The 18,449-nt window shown below is 43.2% G+C and overlaps 1 protein-coding gene across 4 annotated transcripts in view; it reads left to right on the forward strand.

The window, feature by feature from the left end:
* The window catches only part of CRACD (capping protein inhibiting regulator of actin dynamics), a 238,323-nt gene that overhangs the window by 181,900 nt on the left and 37,974 nt on the right, over positions 1–18,449 (forward strand). For all 4 annotated transcript variants that reach the window (XM_045834313.1, XM_045834311.1, XM_045834312.1 and 1 more), the window contains one exon: positions 11,269–11,440. Coding sequence is in view for 1 of the 4 variants with exons in the window: in XM_045834311.1 (XP_045690267.1) it covers positions 11,269–11,440 (172 nt within the window). In the remaining 3 variants the exon portion in view is untranslated. The remainder of the gene's footprint in view (positions 1–11,268; positions 11,441–18,449) is intronic.

The raw sequence follows: 18,449 nt of genomic DNA on the forward strand, positions 1-18,449 counted from the left end.
TATAGTTAATAGATAATTTATGAAAAGAGTAGTAAGTTTCATGAGCAAGAATATATAGTCTAAACTTGCCTAGCTTTTTAAAGGAACTGTTTATAGAATTTCAGAACAGGAGGGACTTTTGATCATAATATACAGTTTAGTCACCCCATTTTACAGATGTGAAAACTGAGGTCTTAAGGAGCTAGAAAATGGCGCAGATGACCATATAAACATAGATCTTTAAGATTCTGGGGCATGATTCTTCACCTTCACACAACTGCTTGAAATGAGCATTACTCCTTGTTGTTAAGAAATAGTGTCCAGAATTAGAGAAGGTTCTGCAGCAGGTCCAGTCTGCTGTGCAGACTGCCCTGCCATTCGGGCTGCAGGATCCAGCAGATCCAGTGGTGCTTGAAGTGCCACTGACAGAGAGGGATGCTGTTGGGAGCCTTTGGCAGATCTCTTGGGGAATCACAGCACAGGCCCTTACCATGTTGAAGCAAAACCTTGCCATCCTCTGCAGATAACAGTGAACCTTTTGAGAAACAGCCTTTGTCTTGCTAATGGGCATTAGTAAATACTGAAGGCCTAACCATACGTCACCTATGGTTAAGAGCTGCCCACTATGAACTGGGTGTTGCCTGACCCACCAGCTATAAAACTGGGTGTGCGCAGCGGCACTCCCTATCAAAGGGAAGTGGCATACCAGGAACACCAGAAACGAGAACAGGAGAGGAAGCTTCTCTCCTAGAGCCCGCAGAACTAGTGTGGCCCAGCTGAGAGCTTGACTTTGGACTTCCAGACTCCAGACCTGCAAGAGAATACATTTCTGTTGTTGTAAGCCATTTGTGTTGTTTTTAACGGCAACTCCAGGAAACCAATACCCTGGGTTTAGCTATAATCCCAAGTCTTTTTTTTTTATCTGAATTATGACAAAGATACCTCATTCTCATTCTGGGTTATACACTGAAGTTTTTTAGATGAAGTTTATGACAAAAAAGAGGAAGTGGTATGTATGATATGAGGTTCAAGCAGGCCTCGAAGGCACAAATACCTTATACAAATGTAAGAAGTGGCTCAAATACCCATGGTCCCCACACCTACCACACCCCCGTTCCCTCTCCCAGTCTGCTCTGATGACCTCATGGAGAGCTCCCCACAACTAGCTGACTGAGGAAGAGAAAACGCAGGCCTGGCTCATGGATGGTTTTGCATGATCTTCAGGCACCACTTGAAAGCTGTACTGCTTTAGCCCCATTCTGGGACAGCCCTGAAAGACAGTGGTGATGGGAAACTCTCCCAGTGGCCAGAACTTCAGTCAATGCACGTGATTTTTCATTTTACTTGTAAGGAGAAATGGCCAGAGGTACAAGTCTATAACAATTCTTGGGTAGTGCCAGTGTTTTGGCTGGATGGTGGTGGACTTGGAAGGAATGTGATTAGATAATCTGGTGGCACAGAGGTCTGGGGAAGGGGTATGAGGATAGACCTCTCTGAATGGGCAGAGGATTTGAATGTATTTGGTCTCGTGTGACTGCTCACCCAAGGATAACTTCAGAAGGTTTTTATTAATCAAGTCCATTGAAGGAGCCATTCTCTGAATATTTGTCAGCCTCTTTACCCAGCCACTTGTCAATGGACCTGTGAAAAATGGCCATGGTGTCAGGGATAGGAGTTATTCGTGAGCTCAGCTTCATTGACCCGCTCATCAAGGCTGACAGAGACCAATACTGAGTCCTCAACATAGCACCATTTCCTGGGGTGATGAGCTCCCTAGCTGATGCAGATTCATTACATTGGACCACTTCCATTGTGAAAGAAACAGTGCTTTGTTCTTACTAAAGTAGATACTCCAGATATGGATTTGCCTTTTCTGTATACAGTGCTTCTGCCAAAACTGTCATCCAGGACTTATGGGATGCCCTATTTGCTATAATGGCACTCTATACAGACATCACTTCTGACTGAAGAAATTAATAGGCCATGTTCATGGAATTCACTGGTCTCACTACATTCTCCATCATCTTGAAGCTGCTGGCTTGGCCAAATGGTGGAACGGCCTTTGGATGACTCAGTTATGGTGCTGGCTAGGTGGCAATACTTTGTAGGGCTGGGACTGTGTCCTCTAGGATGTAGTATAAGTCAGTATCCAATCTGTGGTGCTGTTTCATACCCGGGCTTCATTGGTCCAGGAGTCAAGGGTTAGAAATGGGAGTGGCTCCATTCACTATTACCCTTAGTGACCGCTTAGGAAAACTTTTGCTCTCCATCCCCTTGACTTTAGGTTCTGCTTGTCTAGAGTTCTTAGTTCCAATGGGAAGAAAGTTTTCACCAGGAGACACAGCAGAGATTCACTCCATTGAACTGGTGGTTGGGACTGCCAAAAAGTCCCTTTGAGCTCCTTGTGTCTCTCAATCCACAGGCAAAGAAGGGGGTTACTATTCTTATCACAGTGATTGATCCTAACTACCAAGGGAAAATCGGGCTGCTCCTACACAGTGGAGGTAAAGAGGAGTGTGTCTAGAATACAGGTGATCCCTTAGGGCATCTCTAGTACTCTCATATGCTATGGGGTAATCAAAAGCTACAACAGCCTAATTCAGGACAGCTCATGGCCAGGTTCTTCAGGAATCTACATTGGGCTCCCCTCACCAGGCAGAGAGCCACAGCCTGCTGAGGTCCTTGCTGAGGTCAACAGGAATGTGGAATAGGTGTTGGGAGAAGACGGCTATACAGCCCAGCTACGACCACAAGACCAGCTGCAGACACAGGGACTCTAGCAGTTATGGGTATTTCTTCTTCATTTTGTTATAAATATCTTGGGGGGGTGTGTATATAACACATATTTTATTTCTTCCTTCTCTTATCTTCTTATAACCTGACACAAGATGTATTAAATATGAACTTCGTACATATCTCAGTATATAAGTTACAGGATAAGGGTGAACATTGCCCAAGGACTTGCCCTTCTCATCTGGGAAACATGTTAGTGTGTCTTCAGAGGCATGTGAGACATTGGTATCATGTCAGTGAAAGTTCCATTATTTTGTTATTGACTCTATTTGGAGATTAAGTATAGTTTAAGGAGATGTGTATGGGCACCAAGTCAACAAAGGATGGAGTGTGATGATATTTGGATGTGTTGACTTGGCTAGACTGTAGTCCCCAGTGATTTAATTAAACACAAGTATTGTTTAATTGAGCTTTTGCTCTGAAGGTATTTGGTAGATGTAATTAAAGTCCGTAATTAGTTGATTTAAGTAAGGGAGATTTTTCCAGATAGTCTGGGTGGGCCTGGGAGCTGAAAAGCCTTAAGAACAGGGCCAAGGCTTCTCTAAGAAGAGAAATTCCCCCTGGGAAGAGTAGCTTCCCCCTGTGCCTGCGAATTCCAGGTGCCTTTCCTGATGACTTGCCCTGAGGATTTCAGACTTGCTTAGCCAGCCCCCACCTGGCTTAACCAATTCCTTGCAATAAATCTCCTAATATGTCTCACACACACATACACACACACGATCTCCTACTGGTCCCACTCCTCGGATGAAACCCTGATCAAAACAGCCTCCGGTGTCCCTACAGCTTTTGTTTTATCCACCGGTGCTGTCAGCTGGGCCCGCACCAGTCCTGCAGGGGTTGGGTGTTCAGTGTGTGGGACTGAAGGAATGTCACGTGTTCAGCCCTCCTGTGGAGGTACCCTTTGTTGAGGTAGCTTGCTGCTACACTAAGTAAGCGTGCATGTCAAGGTAGCAGGCAGCTCCCCCTGCCATCATTTTCCACCCAGAGTTGGCCACTGATCCACAGCACCCTCTGAAACTGGAGCAGCAGAGATTGGCAGTGAAAAGATTCAGCACCCACACATCTTCCAGTGTGTGGGAGCAATGTGGCCCAACACTGAGACTTCACGTTAAAAATCATAATCTGCCTCTGTTACTATTTATAAATACTGTTTCTTTTGAATTGTCGTGAAACATAAAAGGGGGTTCGGAGACAGACCAATGGGGAAAACTAGAAAAATTGAAGATTGATGTGGTTTCAAGAAACAGGGGGCCCAAGACAGAGCCAAGTCATGCTCATTGATAGATCCTTGCACAGACCTAGGGCAGTACAAACACACTTCAGGAGGCTCTCTTTAGACATGTACAGTCAGTTCAGCTAGAATGTGACATATGCATTGCTGAAATCAACACATGTTATGCAAAACCACAAAATGAAACCAAGGGCTGATGGGGAAAAAAATGGGATAGTAACACAACACAAAAAAATATACCAGTGACATTTTAAAATGATAGGAACCTAACTTTAAAAAATGTGGCAGTTTCCACATGTTAAATGGTAACAAAGTCTATAAATACTACAATAAATATAACATTTTACCTTGAAAATGAGCTGAAGTTTGCTTGGGAACTGAGGAATCATTGGAGGACGACAGCTTGTGAGTTACTGAGAGGCAGTGGGAGGGGGGTCACCCGGAATTGGAAAGAAAGCTGTGTATGGGTGCCTCATCACACAGATGGCAGTCTGTGGTGACTGGTGGGTATCTGGGGTGTATGTGTGGGTGAGTTTCATGTATTTCTACACACCTCGGTTCAGCTGGGTGCAGTTTGCTGCCTTCCCCTCGTGTTTCTGGTGGATGAGATAGCATAGGTCAGTCACTTTGGAACAGGTCTGCATGAAAGCAAGTGTGTGACTGCATGGCTGTCTATACTGTGTAGAGAGATCGCCACTCCCACAGCTCTTTGTGAGTTTGGCGCAAGTTTATCTGGTAGCAAAACTCAAGGTGAGTATAGATGTCTTGGAGAAATATTGCATTTGGTTATAAAGTGCTGCCATGGGCCCCCCTGGAGTCTAAATATACCTTTGTATTATCTGAAAAATTGTGACTTCTAAGATATGTCTCGCCTTAAGGGAGCAGGGCACAAGGATCCACATCAGTGTGTGTTGCCCTGTGTCAGGCATCACCGTGGGTGCTGGAGAGGCCGAATAAACAAGGCTTGGTCATCCCTATCTCCAGGGCACTTTTGGTCTGGGAGCAACAGTGCTCTTTGCGGTATTGTAATAGGCATCAGCACGTGCACAGACAGAGAGCCAAGGAGGTGTCCTTCTCCCTGGCTGGAGTGTTCAAGGAGGGCTTTCAAGGGAATGTGACAGCTGCAATGTGTTTGGGGAGATGGTTAGGAGTTCCCTAGGCAAATGGAGAAAGGCATTCCAGGTAGGAGAACATGATTAAAGGTGTGAAGGCACAAAATCGTAAATCGGCAGATCCAAAGTGATCTCATTGATGCCATGCAACTATCACGTGGTGCCTTCATTTGCTGGGGCTCCATAACAAAGCACCACAGACTGGGCGGCTCAAACAACACAACTGTTTTCTCAGGGTTCTGGAGGCTAGAAGTCCAAGATCAAGGTGTCATCGGTGTCTTCTGACTTGTAGATGGCCATCTTCTCCCCATGTCACCAAGTGGCTGTGCCTCTGTATGTGCCTGTGTCCTAATCTCTTCTTATGAGGACACCAGTCATATTGGATTAGGGCCCACCTAACAGCCTCATTTTACCTTAATGTTCTCTTTAAAGACCCTCTCTCCAAGTACAGTCACATTCTGAGGTATCTGGGGGTTAGGGCTTCGGCACATGAATTTGGGGGGACACCGTTCAGCTCCTGACACCTGGTGTGGCACACAGAAGTATGAACAAGGTACACAGAAGCCAGAGGGAGGTGTGATGAATTATCACTGGGCTTGGGGACTTGGGAAAGCTTCAAGGATCTAGGTCTTTAAATAGAATTTCATCACACTGAGAAGAATGAAAATGACATTTCTGGGTGAGGAAACGACACAAATCCAAGCTCTAGTCCTTTCTTAGAAGACTACGACACATGCCATAGCCCATCCACCCACGTGCCCAGGATCTGGCATTCCAGATACGGGCTGGTCACCCTGTTCTCTGCCTGTGACTGTGACCCATGGCTTGTGACAACTGCAGTCACTACCACCCCAGGCCTCTCACCATTTGTTCCTGGGACCCCTGCCCTTTTCTAAGAGAGTGTTATTGATCCTGTCTCTTGTTGTCAGAGTTCACACAGCAGCAGATATCTTCCCCTCTCCGTGCTTCCCCAGAAAAGAACTGTCCCTTCTTCGCCTGTGTGACTTGACAGGCTGCCGCGATACCCCTGCCTTCCTCTCGGTCCTCCATCTTGTCATCTCCCGGCACCGAAGAGGACGGCCCATCTGGCATGTTGCCAACTCCCCAGTTCTTTGTTGAAATGTGCAGGGATTGTCGAGTCCCGTAAAAAATGTGACGGTCACCGAGAATTCGTGTATTACAAGGTATTTCTAGTGAGCAGTCTTTTTTTAACTAGACGGTTCCTTCTCAGAAGTATTCCAAAGTTCCAAAGCTAAGAAAGGCATTGCAAAATTCCCCTTAAGTAGTGAAAGTATACAAATTCGGATAGTTGCTATTTGCTGTGTTTTAATGTACGCTATTCACATATGTTAAGTATACACATTTTAAATCAGAACTTGACCTAAAATGTTAGGTTTATTTAACCAAAATGTTTTTGTCAACTCCCTCAGGTTCACTGAGCAGGGTGGTCTGGCATGTAGGGGTGGTGTGTGTATGAAATGCATGGTGCCTAAAGAAACCGAGTGATGTTTGAAAGCAACGGTGAAGGCAAGTGTTTCCAGAGTATGTCCAGAGGAACACGAGTCATGAAGGAAGTCTAGAAAGTCGAGTCTCCATGACCAGACAGGTTTGGGAAGCACTACACAACCTTTGCTCTTTTGAAGAGCAGTAGTGATATCAGCGTATTACAGACTCTGGAAGGTCTCACGGTGAAGAAACATATTTAACTTTATTTTACCTGAAGTCTCCAGTGTACTGGTCTTGGAATAAGAACCTGGGACCGACCCACAGAGCACAGTCTGAGAAACCCCAGACTCAAACATTTGTGATGCTCCAAATGAACTGTGATAGGAAACTCTGCTTCTCATTTAAAAGCATACCATATAAATAATCCAATGCAGAGAAATTGTGTGCCTTTATTATTTTAGGTTTAGAAAGGAAAATGTAAGAATTGCATCCTTATGACAAATGGAAAATGAATCACATTTGCTTGACTTGCCCAGTGATTTTTAATTTTCAGAATCTTCTATGTAATCTAGCAATTATGATGATGCAGCCAGAAAATGGTAATTATGTCCATGAAATAATGGATAATGAGCACTTTTTTAAATGAAAAAAAAATTCCCTAAAGTCATTATTGGATGATGAAAATAAATTAATTCATTTCAATACTTAAAGAATGATAATTGCCATCTCCCTGAAAGCGGTATATATTCATATATAGGTTCTTTCATGTGAAAAATTACAAGACAAAGACGGTGAAATATTAAGACAATGTGGCACCCACTGTCTTTTCTCCAATAAATTCACTCTTACATCTTAAGATGGTACATTTCCAGAGAGGCTGGTAAGCAGATGTTTCATAGCTAGTAAGAGATGGGATCAGGATTTGGGCCAACTATTCCTATCTCTGGGGCCCGTGTACTTAACCCCTAACTAGAGCTGCAGCCAATTAAAACAACAGTTTAATAGAACATTTCTTCCTTCTCCCTCTCTGCTTCTCCCCACTACCCTAACCACCCAACAAAAGTAAATTTGTGTTGTTAAGTTCCAAAATGCCATCTTTAATGTCGGAGAACACTTAGCTAAGCTAGACTTCCTCTCTGTGGCAGTTGTTTTGGGAAATATATCACATTAACATTGCAGAAGTGCTCTGTTTTACTACACTGTTAAAGTTGCTTTGATCTTTTAGGCCCCATCAGTACAAATATACTCACAGTAACAGTTGGTGTTTCTTGACAAGGATATGGCTTCTAGTGATGACCATGCACTTCATCCAGTTGATTCTGTGGAGACAGACTGTTAATATAGTCCCAAATTATAAATTGACCTTAAAATAGTTTATTTAATGCATATTTCTAGACACAGCTCAAGTTTTCATAGTGGTTGTTGTGGCACAGAATTGCAAATGTTTTGTAAAAATGAGGTACTTGTTTGTATGATGTGAGAGATGTTATGATGAACTTAGAGAATAAAACTGGGGGATCAAGTAAATACGAGTATAACTCCTAATCTGGTTTATAAAGTTTCCTTCCCTGTGGATGTTGCTCAGTCACAATTTGCTGTGTGAATGTAGGGTGGGCCTCAACGTAGTTACTGGGGCTTTTCATAAAGTTAGTGCTGGCAAATTAATTGCCACAGTTGATAGTAAAAATATCATAAAAACAAACTTTTAAATTTTATTTAAAATATAAAGGTACTTATAACAAAACATATTATTAATTTTGAAAATGAGGAAGGGGGAAGTTACTTTTTATAACCAAGATCTGACCAAACACCAAGATTTTGGAGCAGACTTGTAAGCTTCTGCCTTCTGACCCCTCCTCCAAAGAGACATTGGTGTTTCTCATGGTAAGATGAAGGGGCTGTTAGATGGGGAGTGCAGGTAGGTTTTACTGGTCTTTTATCTTCCTGATAACAATCAAGGCATTGCTGAACCAGCCTTCCCCAAGCACTTCTGAGCAGTATGCTCTCTGACGTTTGGACTTTGGCACGTCTTCCAGGATGATAAGTGTGCACTCATGCCAGGGCACTGCCCCGTAATGTGCAGCGCAGAGCGCCAGAGTACCTGGTTCACCAGCAGTCCTCAGACGGGCCAGCTCTGCACCTGAAGGATGGGGCCACCTGCAGGAGGCCGCCCTGTGCTTGCAGGCAGCCCACCAGGTCTCCAAGCCAAGGCTTCCATATCCTGGCACCCTCCTCAAGGCCGTTTTTGTCCCGGCCTTGTGTTTGTGTTCAGTCTTCCCAGGCTGTCTTCACTTTATCCACCACCCCCCCCCCAATATGACCACTGCAACAAATATTTAATGTGGTGGCTGCCACCATTCTGGACATGAGGCAATACAATGGACCAAGCCACCCATTAGTTAAACATACAATAACCTGTTCGAGAAACTGTAATCTGTCTCTAATAATAGTTAACTCCCTTGATTCCAGCTCAACTGAACATTACCAACTCTGCCTTGAGTTTAGAGCAGTTTTTTCCTATAATAAATTCTGAAGTAACCTAAAATTCTCTAGGTAGCTTAAAAGCTGGATTAGTGGGCCCAGACTTGGAGTAATGATGTCATAACTAATGTTTTTAGAATTTCACTATGTTCTTTTAGAATATTCCCGATTAGAGAATTTGGGGTTACCTATTTCTGCAGTGGGAAAAAGACGATTGATATAAAGGGAAAGAGGAAGAATTTATCTCAGAAATAGGTGAAATGTAGCATAAATTGCTGTTTGACCATTTATAATGATGCCCATTTATAATGTGTCATTTACGTATTTTGAGCCTTGAACTGTCACAGAGAAAAGATTCACTTATTTCATCAGTCAGTGCCAAAGACCATTATAATAATGTAATGATAGCTATAATGCCTTATAGAAATTTTTTAATTTAAAAATTTTAATGGACTCATTTTAGGTAAGGTCAATTCTTTTAGCACTTGCCTGATGTTCTTTGGTGGTCTTCAAAATCCACTGATGATAATTTAAGAAAATTACTCATTGGAGATTTTGCTCATGGGAACCAGAAGTAGATATCATGAAAATCTCGGGCCCGTACTCCTGAATAAGTCACCACTGGAAGCAAACAAACACTCTGAAATCAAACCTTCCCATTTTTTTTATTTTTACCATTTTTTAATGATATTGTCTCAGTTGCACTGCATACATTGTCTTTTAAGTAACACACAGTGAAAATTGAATTTTCTTGAGGACTACATGCCTGGCACAAAGCCTGAGGTATGGGAGGCATCTCGCATGTCAGAAATCTGCTTTCCTTTTAAATGTGATCTAATACAGCACTGTTTCAGGGACCTCTGGAGTGTGAGGTCTGTCCTGCACCCGTACTAAGGATCCTAGTGTACGTCTCTTTGTAATTGACGACTACCTGCTTCCTCGCTGTCTCATGCCACTGCTTAGAGCAATGGAGCCTAAAACACTTCCTCCTCACTGCAAATTTTATTTCAGAAAGGCTGGGACTGAAGATCACCAGAGGAAATGAGGCGACCACTTTAAACATCTTTAACCTCATTGTTATACCTAGATCTCTCTAAAGACTCCAGCCAGCTTTGCGACCTCTGATACTAAGTTGGGGGTTCCTACCTTTGTGTTCTATGCAGGTGTTTTTCTGTTCACGTTGTACATTTTCAAGTTTCCTTTTCCCTGGCTCCAGCTTCAAAGATATGTTTCCCATAACATAGAGAAGTTATTTCATCTCGCTGTGCCTCAGGGCCCCTCGTCTGTAAAACAGGGGTCTTAATGGTGTCTACCTTATAGAATTGTGGTGAGGATCGAGCTAATATTTGAAAAGTTCTTAGAACAGTGATGCATAGTAAGAGTTAAATAATTTAAGAAAAGATCGCCTGACCACTGGATAAGTGGTTCTTTAATCTTCTTTAAAAAAAAAAGGAAAGGCCTGCGAAGATGCTTCTGGTATGGGACGATTTATACTTCCTCTTCTGAGACAGGAGTGGAGTGATGTGGAGGAGTTTGTATCTGAAGAAGCAGAACTGAAAGGTATTCCCTGAAATATCTGTAGGAGATGCTGGCCAGGAGCCTCGGTCCTGACTAGATGAAGTAATAATATAGGGAAAGATGTTTGTAGCAATTCTTTTGGGGGCTCTTCATTGTAGTTTTAAAGGAGATGAGAGATAAACCAGAAATATATGGGCATGGAGAGAACTGGGGGGTAAAGCTTACACCGAGAGGTAGCAGTTTCCTTCTGTGTCTAAAAGCTAAACCAGAGTGATTCTCAGGAGACACTATATACGCATGTAAGTTTTCTTAAACAACTGTCTGGCTTACGTGTTTTTCTTCCGTGGCAAAGGGCAGGGGCCATCTGCTTTGTTAAAGAAAGCAGACACCACCATCTCTGTCCGGCATGTGCAAGGGGGAGCTGCGCCGGCCACCATGAAGCCTGGAACCCCTTGGGTCTGCCTCCAGGTGCTTCTTGGGAGCTGGGAAGCAGAAGACTTGCTGTGCTCTTGGCTTGTGTCCACCTGACTGTGGGTGAACAGGGGCAGGCCCTGGCATTCCTGGCACAGGGCTCCGTCGCTCATTCCCTCTGATGGCTGCCCTTTGCCCCAGCTCCCCGGGCCGGAGGCAGCTCAGCTGTAGTTTGCTCCTAGGCTCCGAGGCACAGCCCTGTCCGACTGCAGCAGGTGTTTGTCTTGCAATCCACAGACAAGAAGAAGGGAGGCAAGTTCCAGCCTTTTAAGAAATTGTTCGGCAAAAGGAAAAAGAAAGACACTTCGTTTTCCCGGGAGGCGTCAGCAGGAAAGAAGAGTCACTCTCCTCCGAGCATCAGCAATGGAACCTTCTCTTCCGACGAGGAGACCCTGGAGGACAATCTAAGGTAATAACTCACACTTTTTGAGGGGGAGGATCTTGGGCAGAGTGCCGGGGTGGGCAGAGGGATCCCAAAGGAGGCAGGAGCAGAATCGCAGATGTGTTCCCTCTCTGGGAAGGTGGACGACTCCAGGGTGCCTGGTGTGTTCTGTGGAGAAGTCACCCGGGGGAGTTGGTAGGCAGGTGTGGCCTCACTCCCTGGGAGAGCACAGAGGTCCGAACCTTCATTCCGCTGCCCTCTCAGCGCTAGGAGGCTGCGTGTCACTGGCTTAGCTCAACAGGGTTCCTTGGATTGAAAAGGACCTTGTTTCCATGTCTCCTTGTTTGGCAAAGAGAAGGGGTGGTCATAGATTAGCTTTTACACCCATATCAAGGACACAGACTGCTTGGGCACAGGGTGGTCACCCTTCATGCCCCTGGCCATCTCTGGTGACTACCAGAACCTGTCTGCAATAACATATCAAATTCTTCTCTGTTTTCTATTCCTCTCCCCCTCTCCCTCTCTGAGAGCAAACACAGGCACTAAACCTGGCCATGGCAGTGTAAAGAATGCAAAAAAGCAGGGTCAGAGGGTACTCTCTCACCTGAGTGCTGAGAGTTGAAGGTGGACTCAGAGTTGGTTAAATTCTGCTGCTGACAGCTTAGAAGTCCGCTCCTCCAAGAAGCCGTGCCCACTGCCCGGTCCCACTGCCCTATCTGATTCGCTTGCCCTTGCCTGCGTTCCCTTAATACCACGCGCCTGGCTCCAGCTGGCTCTTGTCACTTTGTATGGAAATCATCGATTTGCTTGTCTGTCTCTCTCACTCGACTACTAGTTCTATGAAGTCAGGAACCAGGTTCTATTCAGCCTCATCTTAAGTGATCAAAAACTGTTTCCTGAGAATGCCTGGCACTGCATAAATTGCCCCAATGTAGTACAGGGGGTCCTTGAATAACATTTGCTTCAACACCATTTAATTATAACATTGATGAGGATAAAAAAAGCGACACCCCCACCAGGCAGTGGTCGGCATGTGTTTCCTCCCCACCCCCAAGCTGTGTGTGCGAGGTGAGCTGGCTTGTCTGCAGCGTCCCAGGCAGAGTGAGCATGCGGGGGAGCACCCCTGCCATGGGAGGGCGTCCTGTCCAGGGTTGGGTCTCCCCTCGTGCGCTCAGCTGCAGGAACAGACTCCAGCCACCCGCCACCCCAAACTGCAACAAGTGGGTTGGGAATAAGGGATTTTGCTCATTTTTATTAATCTTTTAAAAATGTGTGCGTAGCTCACATTTATTTCAATGTTTAATATTAGAAGTATTGGGGGTCTTTATTTTAGACATTTAGTGATGTTCTTGTGACCAGAAATATAGATCTTAACTCTTATTTATATCAGCCTATAGTAAAATTGGTTTCATTATGTGTTGTTTTGCTTAAAGTTGCAGTTTCTGAGAACCTGTTTCTGAGTGCTGTCCTCCTGTCCGTTGAAGGGATAGATGATGTAATCTATGACATTTTTACTGTATTTCAAGTACAGGGACAAAAACATCCTCTGTGGTGTGTATCAGTAAGCAAATTCTCGTAGACACCACAGTTGAGCACAAATTACAAAATCCTTAGGCAAGCAGTGCATCTAAGCTCTACAAGTGCTCCTCAGCGGTCTTACTGTCGGCTCTTGTTGATAAGCCTACATTTATGTGACAGATGCTGTATTTTATCCTGTCTTTATAATGAAGTTGGAAGGATAAGCTTTGGGTGCAGGGTTTTTTTAAGTGTCTCTTTAGCCCTAGCTGGTCTGTCTCGGTTGGCTGGAGTGTTGTCCTGTAAACTGAAAGGTCATGGGTTCAGTTCCCAGTCAGGGCACATACCTAGATTGTGGGTTCAATCCCAGTCAGGGTATATATGAGAGGCAACTGATGATGTTTCTCTCTCAGATCAATGTTTCTCTCCATCCCTTCCCCTATCTCTAGAATCAATAAGCATGTCCTCAGATGAGGATAACAACAAACAAACAAACAAACATCATGTCTTTAAATATTTTTTAAATAAAAAAGATGGGAATATACAAGTCACTTAAAACACATGTTCCCCTTTTCTTCTTGGAAATCGGCAATTGCTATATAAATTCACCCACAAAGTAAATATTACATTCCCTGCTTACAGTATAGCTGAACTTCTGATTATGTGTCCTATTTACAGATGGAGAGAAAGAAAGATGTTTCCAACCATTCTTAGTTTCAATTCCAGCTCCATCGGTTGACGTGTTACTTTACGTTGTGTAATGATTCGCAACATTTCGGTACCTTTTACTTGCTATGTCCAAAATGGACAGCGCTCATTAAAACACAAGATTCCGTTCACATGATCTTGGGCAGAGGTTCCAAGGAGGCAGATTTCAGTCCAGTGCGAGGGAGAATTTACTAATTACTAGAGCTGCCTGAAAATGGGGAGGCTGGGTGTGTCAGCATGGGTGGGGACTGATGTAGGGGATTCTGGTGCTGGTGAGAATTTAAAGGAAATGAACTTTAACTCCAAAAATTTGTAATTCTAGAAATGTCTCCATGGCCGAAAATAGCTCATTATTGATCTGCTCCCTCTGCCTGAAATCTCTCATTTCCTTTGGGCCTTTAAAGCATTCTGTTCTTTCTCTAGGTTAGAAGCCTTCATTTTTCCTTGGCTGCTGCTTTTAAATTATACATGCCTGTGGGAAAAGCTAAGCAGTAAAACAGGATCAGTTTTTAACAACTTAATGTAACTTCCTTTATTAATTAAATACAACTAATATTATGTTTCCTGAAGTGTGTGAAATGGATGTTAAATTTAAAAAGGGAGAGAGGGTCATTTTGGTAAATAGGTTTTGGAAATACCAGGCCAAAACAAATTAAACAGGATCCTTTACATAGGACTTTTGAGAGCCTTCCCTATGCTAATGTGCCCAGGGAATCTGCAAGAGGGAGGATGTAATATGGAGCATTTCCAAGATTGCTTTAACCACAAATGCTTTTTTCATAGAGAGTATCCTGTAGGATATATTAAAGCTGCCACTTATTGAATTTGTTACAATGTGTTGTGTATAGATGAACTCATAATATTTGCCAAGACATCTGAGATTAACATTACTATCCCCATTTGAAAGATGAGAAAGCTAAGGCCGGAGAGTGACTTGCTGGTAAGTTACTGAATCACAATTCAAACAGTGAGGAAGACCTTCTTAACCCTCCACTGTTTTATGGCAGCCTCCCTAAGGAAGCTAGTTACGTGGCCCTGAGTTGTCCTGCTGGTCCTGAGTCACCAGACTCGGGTGTTTGTCTTCCTGCTTGTTGCTACTTGACTGGGGCTCTCCTACTCGCTGGGACTCTTGTTCTGCGTGCAGTTTTCTGCCTCACACCCAGCATCCACTATGTCACGCACAGCTACAGCACTGTCTAGTGAGTGTCAGCTCTATGCCACAGTGAGAACTGAAGGGGCTCCATGAGGGTGAGCTCACTCTGGGACTGCAGCTGTCAGGGAGGGGTCCGGAGTGAGGAGCCCTGGAGCTGGCTCCAGAGGATGGGCAGGGTTTGGAGCAGCTAAGAGACAAGGCATAAACATTTCAGATCTGGAATGGCAGGAGCAGAGACTTCCACACAAGAATGACTATGGCAAATAGAATAGGAGGGAACTTTCCAACTCACTCTATGAAGCCAGTGTTACCCTAACACAAAAACTGGGCAAAGACAAAAGGCTACAGATCAATATCACTTACGAATATAGACATAAAAGTCCTCAACAAAATACTAGCAACTGAATTCAGCCACACATAATTCAGCTGAATTCAGATGAATTATACACCATGATCAAGGGGGGTTTAGCCCAGGAGTGCAAGGTTAATTTAATATACAAAAATCCTTCAATATTAATACACTATATCAATATAAAACACATGAAGAACAAAACACATGATCATGTCAAGAGAAGCAGAAAAAGCATTCAACAGAAGCCAACAACCTCTCATAACAAAAGCACCTGAATAGAATCAAAGGGAACTTCTTTAGCTTAATAAAGGGCAACTTCAAAAAATCCATAGCTAATAACTTACTTAATGGTGAAAGAATAACTGTGTTCTCCTCAAGATCAGGAACAAGACAAGGTGTTTACTCAACACTGTATTTCACTATAGCACAGGTTAAATCTGGGACAATTAGGCAAGAAAAAGAAATAAAAACCATCAGCCTTGCCAAAGAAAAAGTAAAACTATCTCTGTTTGCAGATGCCACAATCTTATATGTAGGAAACCCTAAAGAATCTACAAAAAGAACTATTGGACTAATAAGCAAGGGTGGTCAAGGTTGCAGGATACAAGATGGGAATTGTTGTATTTCAGTGATATTTCTGCACACTAGCAATGAACAATCCAAAAATGAACATAGGAAAACAATATCATTTACAATAGCATCAAATGGAATAAACTACCTAGGAATAAATTTAACAAATGAAATGTAAGGCCTATTCTCCGGAAATGTCACAATATCATTGAAAGAAGTTAAAGAAGCACAGTGATGACACCAACATTCATTGCAGTATTATTTACAACGGCCAGGATTTGGGGGCAGCCCTGGTGCCCATCAGTAGATGAGTGGGTGGGGGAGCTGGGGTGAGTTTTTGCAATGGAATACTACTTGGCCATGAAAAAGAGGGGAGTCTTGCCTTTTATGATGGCATGGATGGACCTGAAAAATGTTATGCTGCATGAAGTGAGCCAGTCAGAGAAGGACAGATACCATATGATTTCACTTATGTGTGGAATCTAATGAACAAAATAAACAGACAAAATAGAGACAGAGTCATAGATAGAGACAACAGACTGAAAGCTGTCAGAGGGGAGGTGGGTTGGATGGCTGGGTGAAAAAAGTGAAGGACTGAGCAAAAAAATAAAAGGGGACTCATGAACACAGACAGCAGTATGGTGGCTGCAGGAGGGAGGGGGTGGGGGATGTGGAAGAGGGTACCGGGGGGGATAAACAGTGACGGGGGCTTGACTTTGGATGGTGGACACACAATGCAGCGTATGAGTGATGTATTAGGAATTATGTGCTTGAAACCTATAAATTTTATTAACCAGTGTTACCCCAATAAATAAGTTACTTAAGCACATACTCAAAAATAAAAGGAATTTAAGAAGTTCCAAATAGATGGAAAGACATCCTGTATTTATGTACAAGAAAACGTAATGTGAAGATGGCAGTACTCCCCAAATCGACCTACAGATTCATTGCAATCCCTGACAAGACTTACCCGCCTTTTCTGTAGAAGTTGACAAGAGTCTTCTAAAATTCATATGGAAATGCAAGGGACCCAGAATAGCTGGAGCTATCTTGAAGGGCTCACATTTTCTGAGTTAAAAACTTGCTACACAACCACAGTCATCAACACAATGTGGTATTGGCTATAGAGATCAATGGATTTGAGAGAGTCCAGAAATAAAGCCTTATATGTCGTGGTCAGACGATTTTCATAACAGAACTTGAACCAATGGTGCTGGGACAATGGACAGCCACGTGCAAGAGAATAAATTTGGACCCCTTTCTTATACCAGTCACAAAAACGAGCTCCAAGTGGGTAGCAGATCTAAATGGAAGATGTAAAATTATGAAACTCGTGAGAAAACAAGGGAGTAAATCCATAACCCTGGATTAGGCAATGATTTCTTAGGTACCAAAAAGCATAAGTGAAAAAAGAAAAATCGAGAAATTGGTCTTCACCAAAAATAAATTTTCTTGGAAGTTATTTTGGAAGGTGATCTGACTTTGGGTGGTGGGCACACGATGCAATGCGCAGGTCACGTGTCACAGAAGTGTACACTTGAAACCTGTACTAGCTGATGTCACTCCAGTAGAGTTAATGAAAAAATAACCTTTGTGCTGTAATACCATCAAGAAAGTGAAAAGACAATTCTCAGAATGGAAGAAAACATTTTTATAACACTTATCTGACAAGACTATATTCAGAATAAGTAAAGTACTCTTATAACAATATAAAAAGATAAAAAAAAAGAGCAGTTTTAAAAATGGGCAAAGGATTTGTATAGACATTTCTCCAGAGATATAAAAATATCCATTAACACACTTGCTCAGCATCAGTAGCCATCAGAGAAAGGCATGTCAAAGCCACAATGAGATAATCACATCACACCCATTAGGAAGGCTGTAATAAAAAAGCAACAACAGCAAGCGCTGGTGAGGAGGTGGAGAAACTGGAACCCTCAGGCATTGCTGGTGGCAGTGGAAAACGGAAAACGGCGCAGCTGCCTTGGGAAACAGTTTGACAGGTCCTCAAAACAGAAAACGTAGCCTTACCATGTGACCCAGCAATTCGACTCCTACATGTGAACCCAAAAGAAATGAAAGCATTTGTCCACGCAAAGACTTGTACAGAAATGTTCATAGCAGCATTATTCATAATAGCTAAAGAGCTGAAAGAGCCCAAATGTCCATCAAGAGATATTATTTGGGAACAAAAAAATAATGAAATACCTATGTTCTGACATGAATAAACTTTGAAAACATTTTGCTAATTGAAAGATGCCAGTTAAAAATGATCACCTATTATATGATTCCATTCATACAAATACCAAATAGGCATGTTTGTAGAGATAGAAAGATTCATGGTTGCCAGGCATGGGGTTTCTTTCGGGGGTGATAAAAATCTTCTCAACTTAGGTGGGGCTGATGGTCACACAATTCTTTGAATAGACTAAAAATCACTGAAGTGTACTTTTAAAAGGCTGAATTTAATGGATGTGACTCTCAATGAAGACGTTTTTAAAAAGGGAATGAAGGCGGCATTGAAAAGGTCATGTCTGGCTGAGGTGATAAGTTCATGCTGGCAGGGAAGCGTAGGGGCTTATTTTCCTCCCCTAAAACCCTAAAATAGGAATTTGAAATTTAGGATGAACCAGAAGAGATCACTTTGAAGCAGGACATCGTAGCAGAGTAGAGCAGGCCAGCTCGGAAGGGCCAACAGCTGGTCCTGTTTGCTTGAGGTTTTGAGCCCCTGTGTGGTG

This window comes from Phyllostomus hastatus, unplaced genomic scaffold (genome assembly GCF_019186645.2).
Source record: "Phyllostomus hastatus isolate PE091 unplaced genomic scaffold, TTU_PhHast_1.1 phas_contig_196, whole genome shotgun sequence".
NCBI lineage: Eukaryota > Metazoa > Chordata > Mammalia > Chiroptera > Phyllostomidae > Phyllostomus > Phyllostomus hastatus.